We start from the raw sequence: 16,378 nt of genomic DNA, 5'->3' as shown, positions 1-16,378 counted from the left end.
GAAGAAGGGCCAAATAGCCCTGAAACGGTGCCGTTTCAGGGCTATTTGGCCCTGAAACAGATAGGTACCACCACACAGATGTGGTGGTACCTATCTGAGAATAAGTAACATTAGTCTTCTCCTTAGGTGAAGCGTTACTTATTCGAAGTAGTGCAATATCATGGCAACTCGTTGTGAAGGTATTCACAATATGAGATATAACCTAAAACGATGCCACCTTAAAAATTTTCTGTTTATTCAGAAATGGCTGTGTATTATGATGCTAAAGCACTTTATATATACATACTCTTGATAATCTTGAACGGGGACATTGCAATTTCTGTATCATCTTCATGATATTGTGACCCATGCGTTTGGCACCCACTATCACCTCTCTTTCAAAGTCTGATGAATAAGCTTCAACAGGTTGGGATCACTGGTAAGATTCTAAGATGGACTGCTGGGTGGCCGCAGAGCAGAAGGCAGGTTGTGATTAATGTGTATTCTTCAGACTAGTGTGACGTCGGGAGTAGGATCTCTCAAGGATTGATTCTTGGACTACTGTTGTTTCTCGTTTTCATAAATGAGATCGATGAAGGGATAGAAGGTGTGATATAAAAATTTGTAGTAGCATAAAGACTGGCAGAGTCATTAATGATCAGTGCTAAGCAGTGTTCCTACAGAATAACATGAACAGACTTCAAAGATGGTCAGAAAAGTGGTAGCTATGTTTTAATGCTGCTAAATATAAGGTCTTACTCTTGGGGAATAGGTGCCTCCGTAGCCAGGTGGGCAGGAGCAGCAGTGCGTAGCACACGCTTCTTGATTAGACCGGGGTTCGAGCCCGTGACCACCAAATAGGGAGGATGCGGAAAGGTCAGGGAATGACCACCGCATTTCCCCGGAGTAATATGGCCTTAGTTGCTAATGCTCCTAAAAAAAAAACCAAACAACAACAAACTTGGGGAATAGCAACCCACAATTAAATTATGCACTTGGTCAGGTTGAATTAAAAACAGTGGAGGAGGAAAGGCATCTGGGAGTTACAATACGGGCTGATATGAAGTTTTCTGAACAGTATAAACAGGCATACAGGAAAGTCCGTGGTGTCCTATCAAACACTATCCTTAGAGGAGATCATCATCATCATCATCATCAGCCATTTTCAATCCACTGCAGGATGAAGGTCTCTCCAGCAACTTTCCAGTTCCTTCTGTTTTGAGCACTGACCATCCATTTACTACTCACAAACTCATGAATTTAATCCATCCATCTCCGCCTTTGCCTTCCAGGTTTTCTTCTAGCTCCTCTTGGGTACCATTGTTATTTTCTTAGTCCATCTGTCATCATGTCTTTGAGCTATGTGTCCTGCCCAAGACCATTTTAATTTTAGTTCTTTAGTTTTCATAAGAATGTCCTTTACTTGAGTTTGCTGCCTAATCCATGTGTTTCACTTCTTATCTAACAGTCTGATTCCCAATATAATTCGTTCCATTCTTCGCTGTGTAGTTCTCAGCTTCTCTTCCATTCATTTGGTGAGTGCCCAAGTTTCACTTCCATAAGTCATGGTGGGGAGTATACATTGATTTATTATTTTATGTTTCAGACAAACTGGGATATTGCTTTTCAGTATGTGACTATATTTCCTGAATGTTATCCATCCAAAATTTATTCTTCTCTTGACTTCCAGCCATTTATAATTATTACAGATAATAACTTGTCACAGATAAGTATATGACTCCACCTGTTCAATTACTGCTCCTTCAATCATTATTTCCGTTTCTGTGGCATACTTGTTCATCATTACTTTTGTTTTAGCCATATTCATCTTTAGTCCAAAATCCTTACTACCTCTAAATAACTGATTAAGATTTTCCTCTAATTCTTTGGGATCGTGGCTTATGACCACAATGTCATCTGCAAATCGTAAACGGTTTATGTTCTCTCCGTTCATGTTGACTCCTTTCTGCGACGAGTCTAATCTTCTGAAAGCTTCCTCAAGGGCACCAGTAAACAGCTTTCGAGATATTGTGTCTCCTTGTCAAACTCTCTAGGAAGCTTCCGGATCAGCTAGTGTATAATCTTGCTCCCTCTACTCTGCCAGATAGTGACTGGAGGGAGTCCGAGTAGTGTGTATGCGGGGAGCATTGTCGAGGCCACGTTATGTCAAGGATCTGGGTATATTCTTACGCCATATCCAAAAATTTCATTACTTCATACAGCATGTCCCACCTACTTTTTCTTACTATTGAATACACCATGAATTGTCAAACTAATAGAGCAAGCTTATCTGCGAAAAGATCTAAACCTCCCAAGGACTTCCTAATTCATTTCACAAATATACGTGGTCTCAATTCTAATCTCAACGATGTCCATTTCCACTTGCAGTCTGCCAAACCCCATGTATTTTTTCTCACAGAATCTCAGTTATCGGTTGATTCATCTACTGCTCATCGCAGATGCCCAAATTATTCGCTGTATGATTCCTTTCGCCTCAAAGGTGGTACTTGTGCATATGTCCGTTCTGATATTCCCTGTCAGAGACTTGGCAATTTGGAATCTCCTCTCTTTGATTTTCTCTGGCTTAAAATCTCTTTACCTCATTGTGTCAAATTCATCTGTTGTCTCTACCATTCTCCCAAATCCACTAATCACTTGGAGCTCTTTGACTTCCTCTCTTTGCAACTTGACTTTCTCCAGTCCAACTTTCCTAACAGTGAAGTAATTTTTCTTGGTGATTTTAATGCTCACAACTCCAGCTGGCTTCCGTTTTCTAGTCACACCGACCCAGCAGGTCGAGATGCTGAGGCTTTTACAATTACTAATGACCTAGCACAGATTGTTCATTTACCTACAAGAATACCAGACAATCCTAATCATACAGCCAATACGCTTGATCTTTTTCTCACAAACAACCCTTCTAAGTACAAGATTGAAGTGAGAGGTCCTTTAGGCACTTCAGATCACAACTTGGTGATTGCCTCTTCTCCAATGGAACCTTTATCTCATGGCTATTCCCAACCTCGTATTGTTTGGCATTACAAGAATGCAAAATGCGATGACCTGCGAGACTTCTTTTCTTCATTTCCTTGGTCTGATTACTGTTTCAAAACTTCTGATGTCAACGTTTGCTCAGATCGTGTCAGTGAAATTATTCTTGCAGGAATGGAATCTCTTATCCCACACTCCACTTTAAAATCTCATCCTTTATCTAAACCTTGGTTTTCCAATAAATGTGCTAAGGCTGTTCAAGAGAAGAATGTTGCATATCGTAATTGGCTTGTTTCTAATTCTTCAGTTTCATTTTCTGCCTACACCAGAGCTCGCAACAATTGTAAAGCAGTTATTAAAGCTCGCAACAATTGTAAAGCAGTTATTAATCAGTCCAAACTAGAGTTTGAACAGGCTAAGAGTAGAAAACTTGCTTCTTGCCCTAATGGTAGCCGAGCATTCTGATCTCTTGCCAAAGCAATTGGACGCAGCTTTTGCCCATCTTTGCTCCCACCTCTGTCCAAACCATATGGTTCTGTTGCCACTTCAGCCAAGGATAAAGCTGCCCTGCTAGCATCCCATTTTTCTTCCAGCTCATGTATTAATGATCTTGGTAAAACACCTCCCACTATTCCCAACACGCTCCATTCAATGCCTCCTGTGGTCTTCCGTCAAAAGGACATCAGAAGGATTTTGATGAATCTTGATGCTAAGAAAGCACCAGGTCCTGATGGTATTTCTCCACTTGTTCTCAAAACCTGTGCTCCTGAACTTACTCCTATTCTTTGCCGCCTTTTTTCACTTACTTATTCCAAATGTGTTTTTCCTTCTGCTTGGAAATTTGCTCATATCCAGCCAGTTCCTAAAGAGGGTGACAAATCCCTCCCATCCAATTATCATCCCATTGCAATTACTTCTACTCTTTCTAAAGTAATGGAGAAATCAATTAACCGCCAACTCTTAAACTACCTAGAAACCTTTTATCTGATCAACGATCACCAGTATGCATTCCGTCAGTGTCGATCCACTGGAGATATTCTTCTTATGTTACACATTTATGGACTAATTCAATGGAAAGGTTCGGTGAAACGCAAGTAGTTGCTCTTGACATCTCAAAGGCTTTTGATCGTGTTTGGCATAAAGGTCTTCTAAACAAGCTTCCATCTTATGGTTTGCCAACTGTTTTTAGTAATTGGTTATCCAGTTTTCTCTCTGATCGCTCACTGAGGGTGATGGTAGATAGCTCACTGTCTTCTAACTTCTCCACTAATACCGGTGTCCCCCAAGGTTCAGTTCTTTCCCCCACTCTTTTCCTCTTGTATATCAATGACCTTCTTCCACTGACTGGAAATCCTATCCATAGTTTTGCCGATGATAGCACATTGCATTCAACTTTCCATTTTGAGAAACCTTGTCCTGCTCAATCAGCTTCAACTTCTCGAAAATCTGCTACCAATTCCTTAAATGCCGATCTTCAGGTAATTCTCCATTGGGGCAAAGACAATTTAGTTGATTTCAACCCTTCTAAAACTCAGTCTTGTCTTATATTTCGCAAAAAGGATTCTTCTGCTCCTATGCTTATCTTTAGTGACACTCCGATTTCTAGGCAAAATGATATATCTCTTTTGGGGATTACCCTGACTTCTAATCTCTCTTGGCACAAGCACATTACAAATATTGCTTCCTCTGCATCTAAAAAACTTGGTTTTCTCTTTCGCTCTCGGCGTTACTTTTCTTCCAAACAGCTGCTCACTCTGTATAAATCGCAAATCCGCCCTGCCATGGAATATTGTTCCCACATCTGGGGTGGTGCCCCCAAAACCTCTCTCAGGCTTCTTGATTCCATTCAGAAGAGGGCAGTTAGGTTAATTAATGATTCATCTCTAACAGAATCTCTCCACTCGCTTTCTCATAGATGCACTGTTTCTGCTGCATGCCTCTTCTACAGATACTTCCATGGGCACTGTTCTTTTGAATTGGCTTCTATAATTCCTGCTCTCTCTTTCAAAACAGTCCGAACACGTGCCGCCACTAGCCAACATCCATTTACTGTCCAACTTCAAACCCACAGAACCAACTTTTCATCTTCCTCGTTTATTCATTCAACTGCCGTTTTCTGGAACAACATTCCTTCATACGTATTTCCTGAAAATTACAATCTACAGAAGTTCAAGTCCAATGTCAACAAATATCTTCTTTCGTCTTCTTAACCTCAAACGCAAGCACGGTACTAAGTACTATAGGTTCTAATACCTCTCGTGTTTGGGGTTCACATAAAAAAAAAAAACAACACCTTTTTCGATTTTAAATTTCCTGCTGTCTTTGTCTAGTCTAACAAAGGAGATAGCATTCTCCTATATTTTCTTCAAAATCATAATATGTGGGGGTATACATGCCTTGTCTTTCCAGTGCCCGAAACATTGCCTTATGCTGTATGGAGTCAAATGCTTTTTCATAATCTACAAATGCCAGGCATAATGGTGTTTTATATTCATTTGCTTTCTCCATTAGCTGTGATATTACATGAAGGTGATCTATAGTTTTGAATCCTGTCCTACAGCCAGCTTGCTCTTTCGGTTGATTCTCATCAAGTATTCTTTCTAATCTGTTAGTAATGACCCTTGTGAACAACTTGTAAATGTGGGATAACAAGCTAATTGGTCTATAATTTCGAATTTCTGATTTATCTCCTTTCTTATGCAGCAAAACTATGATTGCATTATTCCACTGCTTAGGCGTCACACCTTTTCTAATGCACTTTGTGAAAAGCCTTGCCAGTTTTTGTGTTATGTCTCTTCCTCCCAATTTTAACAACTCTATAGTAACTTCATCTTCCCCCGAGCTTTCTGATTCTTCATTTTCTTCAATGCATGTTCTATCTCATCAGGAAGAATATCGGGTATGTTGTATGTGTTGCTAATTTGCAATCCATCTTCCCCACTGCTGGCATCATTACCTCACTCCTTGTATAATTCTCTATAGTAGTCTTCTACTATTTGAATTATGCCTTCTCTTCTGTTTATAAGTACACCATCGCTATTCTTCAGTTTCAGTATCATTTGTCTTTCTGTATTACTGCTCATGGCTGCTGATTTAAATCCTTTGTTTTCCCTTAATGCTTGTTCTACTTTTCTTGTGTTAAATCTTCTTATGTCCTCTCTGAGTCTCTTTCTAATGGCTTTGCTTAACTCGGTATACTCAATTTTTTCCTTGTCAGTGTTTATCTTGCTCTTCATTTGTTGTCTTCGGTTCATCATGACAAGTGTTTCTTGACTAATTTTTTCTTCTTTGGATTTCTTTTTCCCTATAGGTTTTTCTTGGGCTTTATCACTTTCAGAAAGTTGTAATATTCCTTGTCGATATCTTGGTCCTGAGCAGTCTGCAGAAGCTTAAACTTGTTCTAAAGTTCCAATACACACTGCTTTTTCTCCTCTTTCTGTTATCTGAAAAACCTTCGTTTTATTTACTCGAGTCAGTTTTTTCCTTTCTTTTCTTACATCTATATCAAGTGTGCATCTAACCATTCTGTGATCACTTCCAACATTTACCTTGTTGAGACGGTAACATCATTCATAATATATCTTCTGTTAGTGAGGATGAAGTGATTTCATTAGTTGTTAATCCATTTGGACTCTTCCATGTACACTTTCTGTTCACCCTTTTCTTGAAAAAAGTGTTCATTACTGACAATCCTTGATATTCTGCAAATTCCACAAGCCTTTCGCCTCCTTCATTTCTTTCACCAATTCCAAAATTTCCTATAGTTCCCCTTTCTGCGCTGTTCTGTCTTTTTCCAACCTTAGCATTGAAGTCCCCCATAAAAATAGTGTAGTGGGTTTTCTGCTCATCTAGAAGACTCTCAATTTCGGTGTACATTTCTTCAACCTCTTCATCATCATGGCCCGATGTTGGTGCATACATCATTATAACCTTCAGCTTGTACCTCTTAGAAATCTTGATTATTAGTCTTGACTCCCTTGGTGATGTACTTTTGAATTCCAAAATGTTTTTTAAATCTTTATGGACCAGAAACCCAACTCCACCTTCACTCCTTTCACTGTTTCCATTGGTGTACAGCAGATTTCCACTTGATAAACTGATAAGTGATTAATTTCTTCTTCTTGTTTCAGCCAAACCGATGATATTCCAATTCACATTTTCTAATTCCTTTTCCAGGTCTAATATGCTGTCTTCACCGATGAGTGATCTTACGTTATAACAGGCCAAGGTCAGTTTCCGTGCATGGCAGCCTGGTCGTACCCAGAGATCTTAGCATCCTCTGTTTGCACTCTGATCCTCTCGCTGCTGTAAGTGGGAGAGTGAAAGCTGCTGGGGACTGAGGGCCATCCTTAGATATAGGGAGATCATAAACCCAGTCTATAAGGCAATTGTAAAGCCTGTGTACTGTGTAAAGTATGGAGACCTCATCTGAAAAATGACATTGAGCTTCTTGAAAGGGTCCAAAGTTGGGGAAACTCGAAATGGTGAGATCAGCAGAAGGACAATCATATGAGGAAAGACTCCGATTATGCGGGTTACAGAGTTTGGCAACCAGGCACCTCAGAGCAATTACTAAAATTAATGAAGGTGGAATTCTCACTGTTATAAAGAATTTCAGAACTATGGGTCAGAAATTCAAATCAGGTGTTGAGGTTTACATTAGATTATAGGAAGTTTTCTTTTAGCCAGCGAGTCATTGGCTGCTGGAACGTTGCCCTCGCAGATAGTTGAGGCTGACAGTTTGAATAAATTCAAAGGTCTACTGGATACTTACCTGTGTAAGGATGGAAGCATATAATTTGTGTTTTCTCGTCTACTTGGTTGATTGGTTGTTTTTTTCCCTCCCAGTGCAGCAAAAGCATGTGGATTCCCTTGCACTATATGGCAAATACTATTTATCTACCTTTTTTTTTTTGCCTATAGCCTTCTGTTTTGTTTATCTGTAAGAAAACATAATACCTGTAGCAAACTTACCATGTCTTCATAAATGTTGAATCAGAGTTTTATTTATAACAATGGCACTACTGTTCATACTTGTTCGTCTGGAGAACTTCCAAAACTGGACCAGAAAGAGAAAATCTGGATTTGGATTTGCTTTTTATCTCATGAATATTTTTTGAAACTCAGCATTGCTATGAGGAATTATTAAAATGTCAAGAATGACTTGGGATAACTTGTTATATTTCTCACTTACTTAATGATGCCAATTTATAACTACTTAAGTAGTTGGCTACGTACAGAAATGATGCAATTGTACTAACTTGTGCACTAATTTCTCGCTTATGCACTTATATACTTATATAGTGATGCACTTATGCACTTATATAATGATGCCAAGGATCACTATATTTCAAGTCTTTTGGTCGTTTTGCGTGAGTCATCGAGGAGGTAAAACGTGTGGTGGTGAGCAGCACTTGATTGTTTTGGAGGAAGGCATTCCCAATAACCCATGTTTAGATTTTTTTAGGATTGGCATTTTCCAACATGGACCAGAGAAAACTAAAGGTAAGTATTTATGTCTGCAGTTGAAAAATCACATGTAAGCGTTTTTCGTATAATATTAGCCTATTTACACATTTCTGACCCGTTTGCATTGCTTCACAATCGCCATATCGCTAGCAGTAGTGATTGTGCAGTAACCACCTGATTTTATCAAGGCTCAGAACTGTAGAAATAATAGAAATATTACTATTATAAACAGTGAAACAGAGCTTATCTATCATATAGAGTACATTAATATACTTTATTTGGGGATTTTACATGAAATTAAAATAGTTTTCTTTGTTATAGAACTAGAAACTCCAGAAACTTCCATCCCCACACAACGTTAAATTCTAATATCTCCAGTTATTCTGTTCATTTCAGCATAATTTTAGTATCACTAGATAGCTCTCGATATATTCTAACATCTTATAAGCAAATAGCTTATAAGATGTTAGAAGGTATCGAGAGATATCATTGTTAAATTGCTTGAGCCCTACACACCAAAACCTAATGACATCAAATCGCATAACTAGTACTCCTTTCGGCTGACCCCTATCTACAGTTTTTTTTTTTTTTTTTAAGGTCCTAGCCACTGAAATCTTAGGAAATGAGAGGGCACGACCTGCCAGAGTAAATAACTATAATACTCATGTACCTGGTCTGCCTCCATGGGTCGGAGTGTGGACAAAGTTGGGTCCCATTAGGGGTCCAGCAGCCAAATGACCAGAGGAACATAAGATCAATACACGTTTAAACCTCTGGCATTGACAGTGTTCTGTTTCACACCTACAATGTACACTACGTGGAGATGGGGGGAAACCCATCTCCACATAGTGTACCCATCGCATCCCTGGTGCCATTTGTCACTAAACACACTCTACACCAACATCAAGTCTTTCTCCTTTTATAATAGCATTTTCTAGGTTCTCACATTGAAACCGATTGGCAAAAAACACCTTTCTTTACCTTCAAAGATACTGAGAAATTCACTGTGACCCCCCCCCTCCAAATCAATTTGTTTTTTTTTTCAATTTCATTTCCAAAAACTCAGTTAGGAAACTTGCTAACAATGGATTCTCCTGTTTCGAGCCAGCAGACTTTCAACTTCTGTAAAAAAAAAAAAAAAAAAAATACACTTTGGTTTTAGAAATGCACAGCAGAAACTCAATGGGGCCACCAAAATAGTCCACAATTTACCAAATTTATACATAAAGACAGTTTCTACTATAAACGCATTAATTATTTGAAGTTGCAACGCTTCATCGGATCATATTGGAATACAAATCACGTTAATATTACGTGCAACCTTGCACTAAGGTTTTGTTGTTGTTGTTGTTATTGTTGTTTTTTTTTTTTTTTGAATACCATAAGTATAAAACAAACTTATGGTCAAGTTTTACAGTATCAACCAGTTTTCACATTAGACACTGTTTCTGCACTTGTCTCTCAATGGTCATTTATAACTGCAAATGACAAGGAAAGTGGTCTTTACTAATTTATCAAGAGGGAAAGACAGTATTTTTGCAAGTATCTTTAGACTATAAGCAACATGAATCAAGTGTTGTAAACAATTTATTTTCTTTGAAAATCAATCTTTATTCCTTTCTAAATTGAGATGCACACATTAGTCAGAGGATGATATCATCCTCAGACTAATGTGTGCATTGCATTTGAAATAAAAACCTGCAGAATACTATTTTGAGAGAAAAAGTAAAATTAAAATAAAAATACTGAGAAAAAATAACATTTTTGCAGAAAGCAGAAACCCCAGCATGATGGCGAGACAGAAAAGAGATCAAGCTGAGTCCAAAAGATGGATTCTCCAATACAAATCTGGAGAGTTGGCAGTGATGGTAGTGCAATACCAAAGCATCTCATGGCAAACTTGGTTTGCTAAATGCTACATACATAATGAGGCTATGCCCTTCATGAACAATGACATTATAAAGCTCTCATAGCACAAGGTTTTTGCCATGATTCATACTATTATTGTTTATCAATGTAAAATGTTTTCACCATATCTTTTCAGAGAAGCAGATGTAGTTACTCACTCTTTCTAGAGGCTAATAATACGGTGTCTTTGAAGCAGTTCATAGATTAATTACTTTTTATATGAAAATAAAAATGAATGTTCATAGTAAGAGAGACACAAAAAATATTGAAATATATGTTCCAATCATATTGTTACTGCTGAAATTCGATATGTTGATTGGTTCGTTGGTGTGGTGTTTAATGGCACATTGGCAGCTGAAGCCATAATGTTGTCTCTGTCCGATAATCTGACTGGGTGTAAATGGTTCAGGCAGATTATTAAAAGCCCTAAAAAATAAGCGTCATGCTTCTTTAAAAACAAGGCATTCTATAAAAATGTGACATATGGTTAAAATATTGTTACATGCCTCACACATAGGTGGGTCATCTACCCTCAATGCTAATGCTAAAATGTGCATTTTAGCATTAGCATTGAGGGTTAAAGCGAATTAAAGCGAATGCTAGATATTTTGGTAGCCTATAAATATTATATACTAAGGTTTGTTTGTTGTTTGTTATTTGGTTTTTAGGAGCATTAGCAACTAAGGCCATATTGCTCCGGGATATGCGGTGGTCATTCCCTGACCTTTCCGCATCCTCCATATTTGGTGGTGACGGGCTCGAACCCCGGTCTAATCAAGAAGCATGTGCTACGCACTGCTGCTCCTTCCCACCTGGCTACGGAGGCGCCTTATATACTAAGGTATAAAGTTAAATAAATACAGGGTGATTCACTACCAGTGCGACAAACTTGCAGGAGGTGTAGGGGGCACAAAGACGAATCGGAATCACATAGCATTGCAGGGTCCGAAATGCCTTCGTCATGCGGTAGAGGACGTTGAACGGGAGGTCGCGTGAACAGCGATCCCACTGGAAGTCAGCATTTGCGAACTGGTTCCCGAGGCAGTAGGATGGACGAGTATTCAAACGTTGAACTGGCCGACATGCACCTCGCGTATGGAGCTGCGGACTGTAACGGGCGCGCCGCTCTGCGCTTGTACCAGGAATGTTCCCCGCACAGACGTGCCCCTCATCATACGATTTTTGCACGTGTGCACAGAAGGTTACGTGAGACTGGTTGTTTCACGAGAGGTACCATGAATCCAGAGCGAACGACGAGGATGCCGGACAATGAGGAGAATGTCCTACATCTTGCAGAAGACAATCCGAGTACGAGTACTCGAGCAATAGGCCAACGATTGGGTATTTCCCAATCCACTGTATGGAGGATACTGTCAACAAACCAAATGAGTTCATACCATCTGCAACGCGTCCAATCATTGGAGCCTGCGGATTATCCACTCCGGAGGACTTTTGCTACTTGGTTTCTTCAACAGAAACGGTTCACAAATGCTGACTTCCAGCGGGATCACTGTTCACGCGAACTCCCATTCAACGTCCTCTACTGCATGACGAAGGCATTTCGGACCCTGCAATGCTATGTGATTCTGATTCGTCTTTGTGCCCCCTACACCTCCTGCAAGTTTGTCGCACTGGTAGTGAATCACCCTGTATATAAAAATATAAATTTCAATCGTTGTGTATAAATTAATCAAGTGAAGAGAGTTAAAAACATCAGACATGTTGTCTTTGTCCCATAATCTGTCTGGGTGTAAATGGTTCAGCCAGATTATTAAAAGTCCTAAAAAATAAGCGTCATGCTTCTTTAAAAACAAAGCATTCTATAAAAATGTGACATATGGTTAAAATAGTGTTACATGCCTCACACATAGGTGGGTCATCTACCCTCAGCAAAAAGTAATGTTAAATGGCTATGACCTATGTGGAGCCGAGTAAGAACAACTGAACGACAATTGTGAATAGCTTGTATCAACCTTTCCTTATCACAAAAATGGCATAAGAATTATGTCAGCTGATGCAATCTTTCTAAAAAAAAAAGTTTAGAAACTTCAACTATCAAAAGGAATTTTACAGCAGGGCATTCTCACTTGCACAGAACAGACAGCCAATAGATTGTGAGTGATGAAAAATAGAAGTGTCATCTTCAAAACCTATCACCTGGTGTGGGGGAGAGATAATATAGAAAAGTTACCTTTGAACTGTAGCTCATACATGTATATGCAGCTGATACCTATTTTTGGATGTTATGTGTGATTTATGCTAAACAAATTACCGTACGTATTTGAAGTTGTGTGTGTATCTATTCTTTTCCCCAACTCTCAATTACCTGGATAACCAACCAGCACTGTTCTGTATTTAAGTTTTGATTCAGACTTATTCCAAAACAACTATCATTAATAAATAAATAACAAGTAAAGCTTCAATATTTACAGGAGTATCAGGAAGATCTTTTGATGGTTTTTTAATGGGTCTTCCACTTTCTCTTCTTGTAGATATTTTTGATGCTTTAGAATCTGGTTGTGGCTGGTACCCTGGCTCATAACCTGAATTTGCAGTGGGTGTTGTTGTATCTGCTTTCCGTTTTACCCCCCTCTTGACCTGTAACATGAAAAAAATATTGGTATTAATATATTGTTTACATTCAACTTGTAATGAAATAATGCTTATTGATATGCTATAACCAAGTAAAGAGGAGTACATGGAGAGTGTCATGTTATAGATGCATAACTGGATGCATAACTACAAAATAGTGTAACCATTTTGTAGTCCTAATAAAATGGTGATTACCTTTACATCACCACATATCTGCCACTCATACTTCTGATAGTGTACACCTAAGAGGATATTCTCCATCTTTACGCATGTTTCTTTTCTCTGGACGGGGGTATTGAAGAGGTACTCAAGAGGTATTGAAGAGATATTCAAGAGGTATTGAAGGCAGCATATTTCCATTGTGTAATAACACAGCCTTAAGGACAACCTTAGAAGTATCTATAAATAGTTGCCATTCTTCGGGAATGTGCTTCATGTTCATTGCTGCCATTAGACCATCAACATCCTTACAAACAGTGAGTACATCTTCTGTTTAATAGAATTTATCAGTCTTTATTTAGAGTACGAAATGTTGTCACTTTCACAGAATGATCTAGAAGATTCGACTGTTTTAGCCTCGGGGCTAAAAGCTCTGTCTTATTCGTTGGCAGTTCGAGATCCCTGATGACATCACCAAGTTCACTTTCTGTCTTATGTGGTTCAGAAGGATAAAGGTTTGGACAGAATGGTGGATTCCTTGATGTTGACGGCAGCTGTACTTCTTCATGTATATCAAGTTGATGTTCATCAGTGTCTTCATCTTCATCAGAGTGTACAGAAAAACGGTGGTTCAGGAATATGTAGTACCTCACCGTGAGGGATGGGACAAATTGCAGATGGTATATTTGGATACGTCACTGTCCACTTTTTTTTTCATTGTTATCCCTTTTTTTAATAGGAAGCACCATACAGAAGTAACAGTCTGTGACATGATTGGATGGCTCCTTCCATATCATGGGCACTGTGAAAGGAATAAAACATCCCTTTCAATTCATCCAGTGTTGAGTTTTGATGAACGGGAAGTGCAACGTATGTGTGAAGACCAGTGTTCTCGTCCTGGTTGATTACTTTACATCCAAAGTAGAAGTAGGCCTTTTTTATGGCTCAAGTCAAAGGACACTTTCTTGAAACTAACATGACTTCTCCACATATAGAACAACTGTTAACAGACCAAATCACCCATATTCAAGGATTAATGCAACAGAGTTTAAGACACATTTGAGGTGACAATTTATCACATGATCAGAGCGAGGCAATTGTTGTGGATCACATGATGGTACTGAAACTGTGGTGTTGCCATGCATTTTGCCAAGAGCCATAGTAGATAATGTAGAGTAACTGGCTAACAAGACCCCAACTGCAATTCGAAAACAAGAGCAAATCAACAAATTTTAATATGATTTTCGTGTTCAGCAGCATAAAATTCGTCATGGTTGGGTATTTTGGTAACATTTCACATGTTGACCAGTGTAATATGATGATCAGGATATGAAGGGTTTAACACCTGTCAAAGAGTGATGCTTCAGAACAACTAAGAAAAGCTTCAGCAATGGCCAAATAAGTTTTAATGCTTCAAACGGGTTGCTACTTGCCAAAGTTTGCACTTCAGAAATAACAACCTCGAAATAACAGTAGGTGGGTTCAGCTGTTGTTGTTATTTGGTTTTTAGGAGCATTAGCAACTAAGGCCATGTTGCTCCGAGATATGTGGTGGTCATTCCCTGACCTTTCCGCATCCTCCGTATATGGTGGTGACGGGCTCGAACCCCGGTCTAATCGAGAAGAATATGCTACACACTGCTGCTCCTTCCCACCTGGCTAAGGAGGTGCCGGTGGGGTCAGTTAAAAATACTAGAGAGAGAGAGAGAGAGAGAGAGAGAGAGAGAGAGAGAGAGAGAGAAGAGAGAGAGAAATGAACCTGGAGTTCATGATACAGGCAAATACGAAATTCTCAGTGCAGTGCAGAGAGGTGATAAGAAAGGCTGGTGGCTTGATGCTGATGATTTATTGAACAACTGCTTGTAGAAACAGGTGAGATTATAGTTCCATTGTATAAGAAAATTACTGTTTTTAAAAGAGCCAAACACAGAAGGCCTGAATTCTGGAGTGCATTAAAAGCTCGGCTGTTATACAAGCTAAAACATTAGAATCTGTTAGGGATGTACTGTAAAGATGCAAAAACTTCTCATAACAGTTCAACCATAATTCCACACCAAAAGAACAAGTCTCTGTGGCAACGTTAAGAAACAACAATGGTAAATGCCCTAAGGATGAATTGTTTAGTGGTGGCAATCAATATTGATTACTGTTTGCAAACAGTAATCAATATTAGCATTAGTAGAGGCATTTGATGCAAGAAAGCAAGCTTATGCAGCATCAGCCAAAAAAAAAAAAAAAAAAAACCCACTTCCACTTCACCCCTCTGTTCGTTCAAAATACCTGTCCAGCTGAGCCTTAAACTTATTTAAGCTATCAACCTCCACCACAAGGGATGGGAGTCTGTTCCATCAACCAACCACCCGCTGGCTAAAGGCAAATTTCCGCACGTCTATCCTACATCTGTCTTTCCTCAATTTGAATTTATGCCCTCTCAGGTGATTTTTCTGAGCTAGAGGAAGAATCCCATCAGCATTGAGCATGCTTAAACCATTCAAGGCTTTATACACCTCTATCAGATCACCTCGCTGGTGCCTAGTCTCCAGACACTGTAATTTGCAAAACTTAAGCCTTTCTTCGTAAGAGCACCCCTTTGTTCCATTCACTAATCTTGTTGCCCTTCTCTGTACTCGTTCCAGCAGCTCTACATCATTCTTGAAATGAGGCCTAAAGACCTGTATACAGTACTCTAGGTGTGGCCTGACCATTGCCTTATACAATGGAATAATCACCTCCTTATCCCTGCTGGAAAAATTCCTGTATATCATTGACAATACTCCATGAGCTACTCTTGCAGCCCGTCTGCACTGCTCAGAGAACTTCATATCTGCCTGCACAACCACCCCCAAGTCCCTTTCATTCTCTAAAACTGTCAGTGTAGTACCACAGAGTTGATACGTTGCTCTGGGGTTGCTGTTTCCCATGTGTAGTACTTGACATTTGTCAATGTTAAACTTCATTTGCCACCTCTCAGCCCATCTGCTCAACCTTTCCAGATCCTGTTGCAGCAGCACAGTGTCAGTAGTGTCCTTGACAACCCTGCCAACCTTTGTATCATCTGCAAACTTGGACATTAAGCTTGATATACCATCATCAATATCATTTATAAATACAGAAAACAATAATGGATCCAACACTGAGCCCTGAGGGACTCCACTAATAACATTAGTCCACGATGAGCAGTGTCCATTGATTACCACTCTCTGTCTTCTCCCCCTCAACCACCCCTTTATCCATAGCAGCAATTTGCCTCCAATGTCACACTGCTCCAATTTGTGTAGCAG

The 16,378-nt window shown here is 39.3% G+C and overlaps 1 protein-coding gene across 13 annotated transcripts in view; it reads right to left on the bottom strand.

Annotated features, from left to right (window-relative positions):
- The window catches only part of LOC150087201 (bromodomain-containing protein 2-like), a 736,023-nt gene that overhangs the window by 519,151 nt on the left and 200,494 nt on the right, over positions 1–16,378 (bottom strand). For all 13 annotated transcript variants that reach the window (XM_090373020.1, XM_090373014.1, XM_090373018.1 and 10 more), the window contains one exon: positions 12,778–12,945. In XM_090373020.1, the coding sequence (XP_090229146.1) occupies positions 12,778–12,945 (168 nt within the window). The remainder of the gene's footprint in view (positions 1–12,777; positions 12,946–16,378) is intronic.

Source organism: Mastigoproctus giganteus, chromosome 4 (assembly GCF_048544385.1).
Source record: "Mastigoproctus giganteus isolate SK-2022 chromosome 4, ASM4854438v1, whole genome shotgun sequence".
NCBI lineage: Eukaryota > Metazoa > Arthropoda > Arachnida > Uropygi > Thelyphonidae > Mastigoproctus > Mastigoproctus giganteus.
The sequence above is the reverse complement of the archived record's forward strand: the minus strand, read 5'-3'. Positions and strand labels throughout refer to the sequence as shown.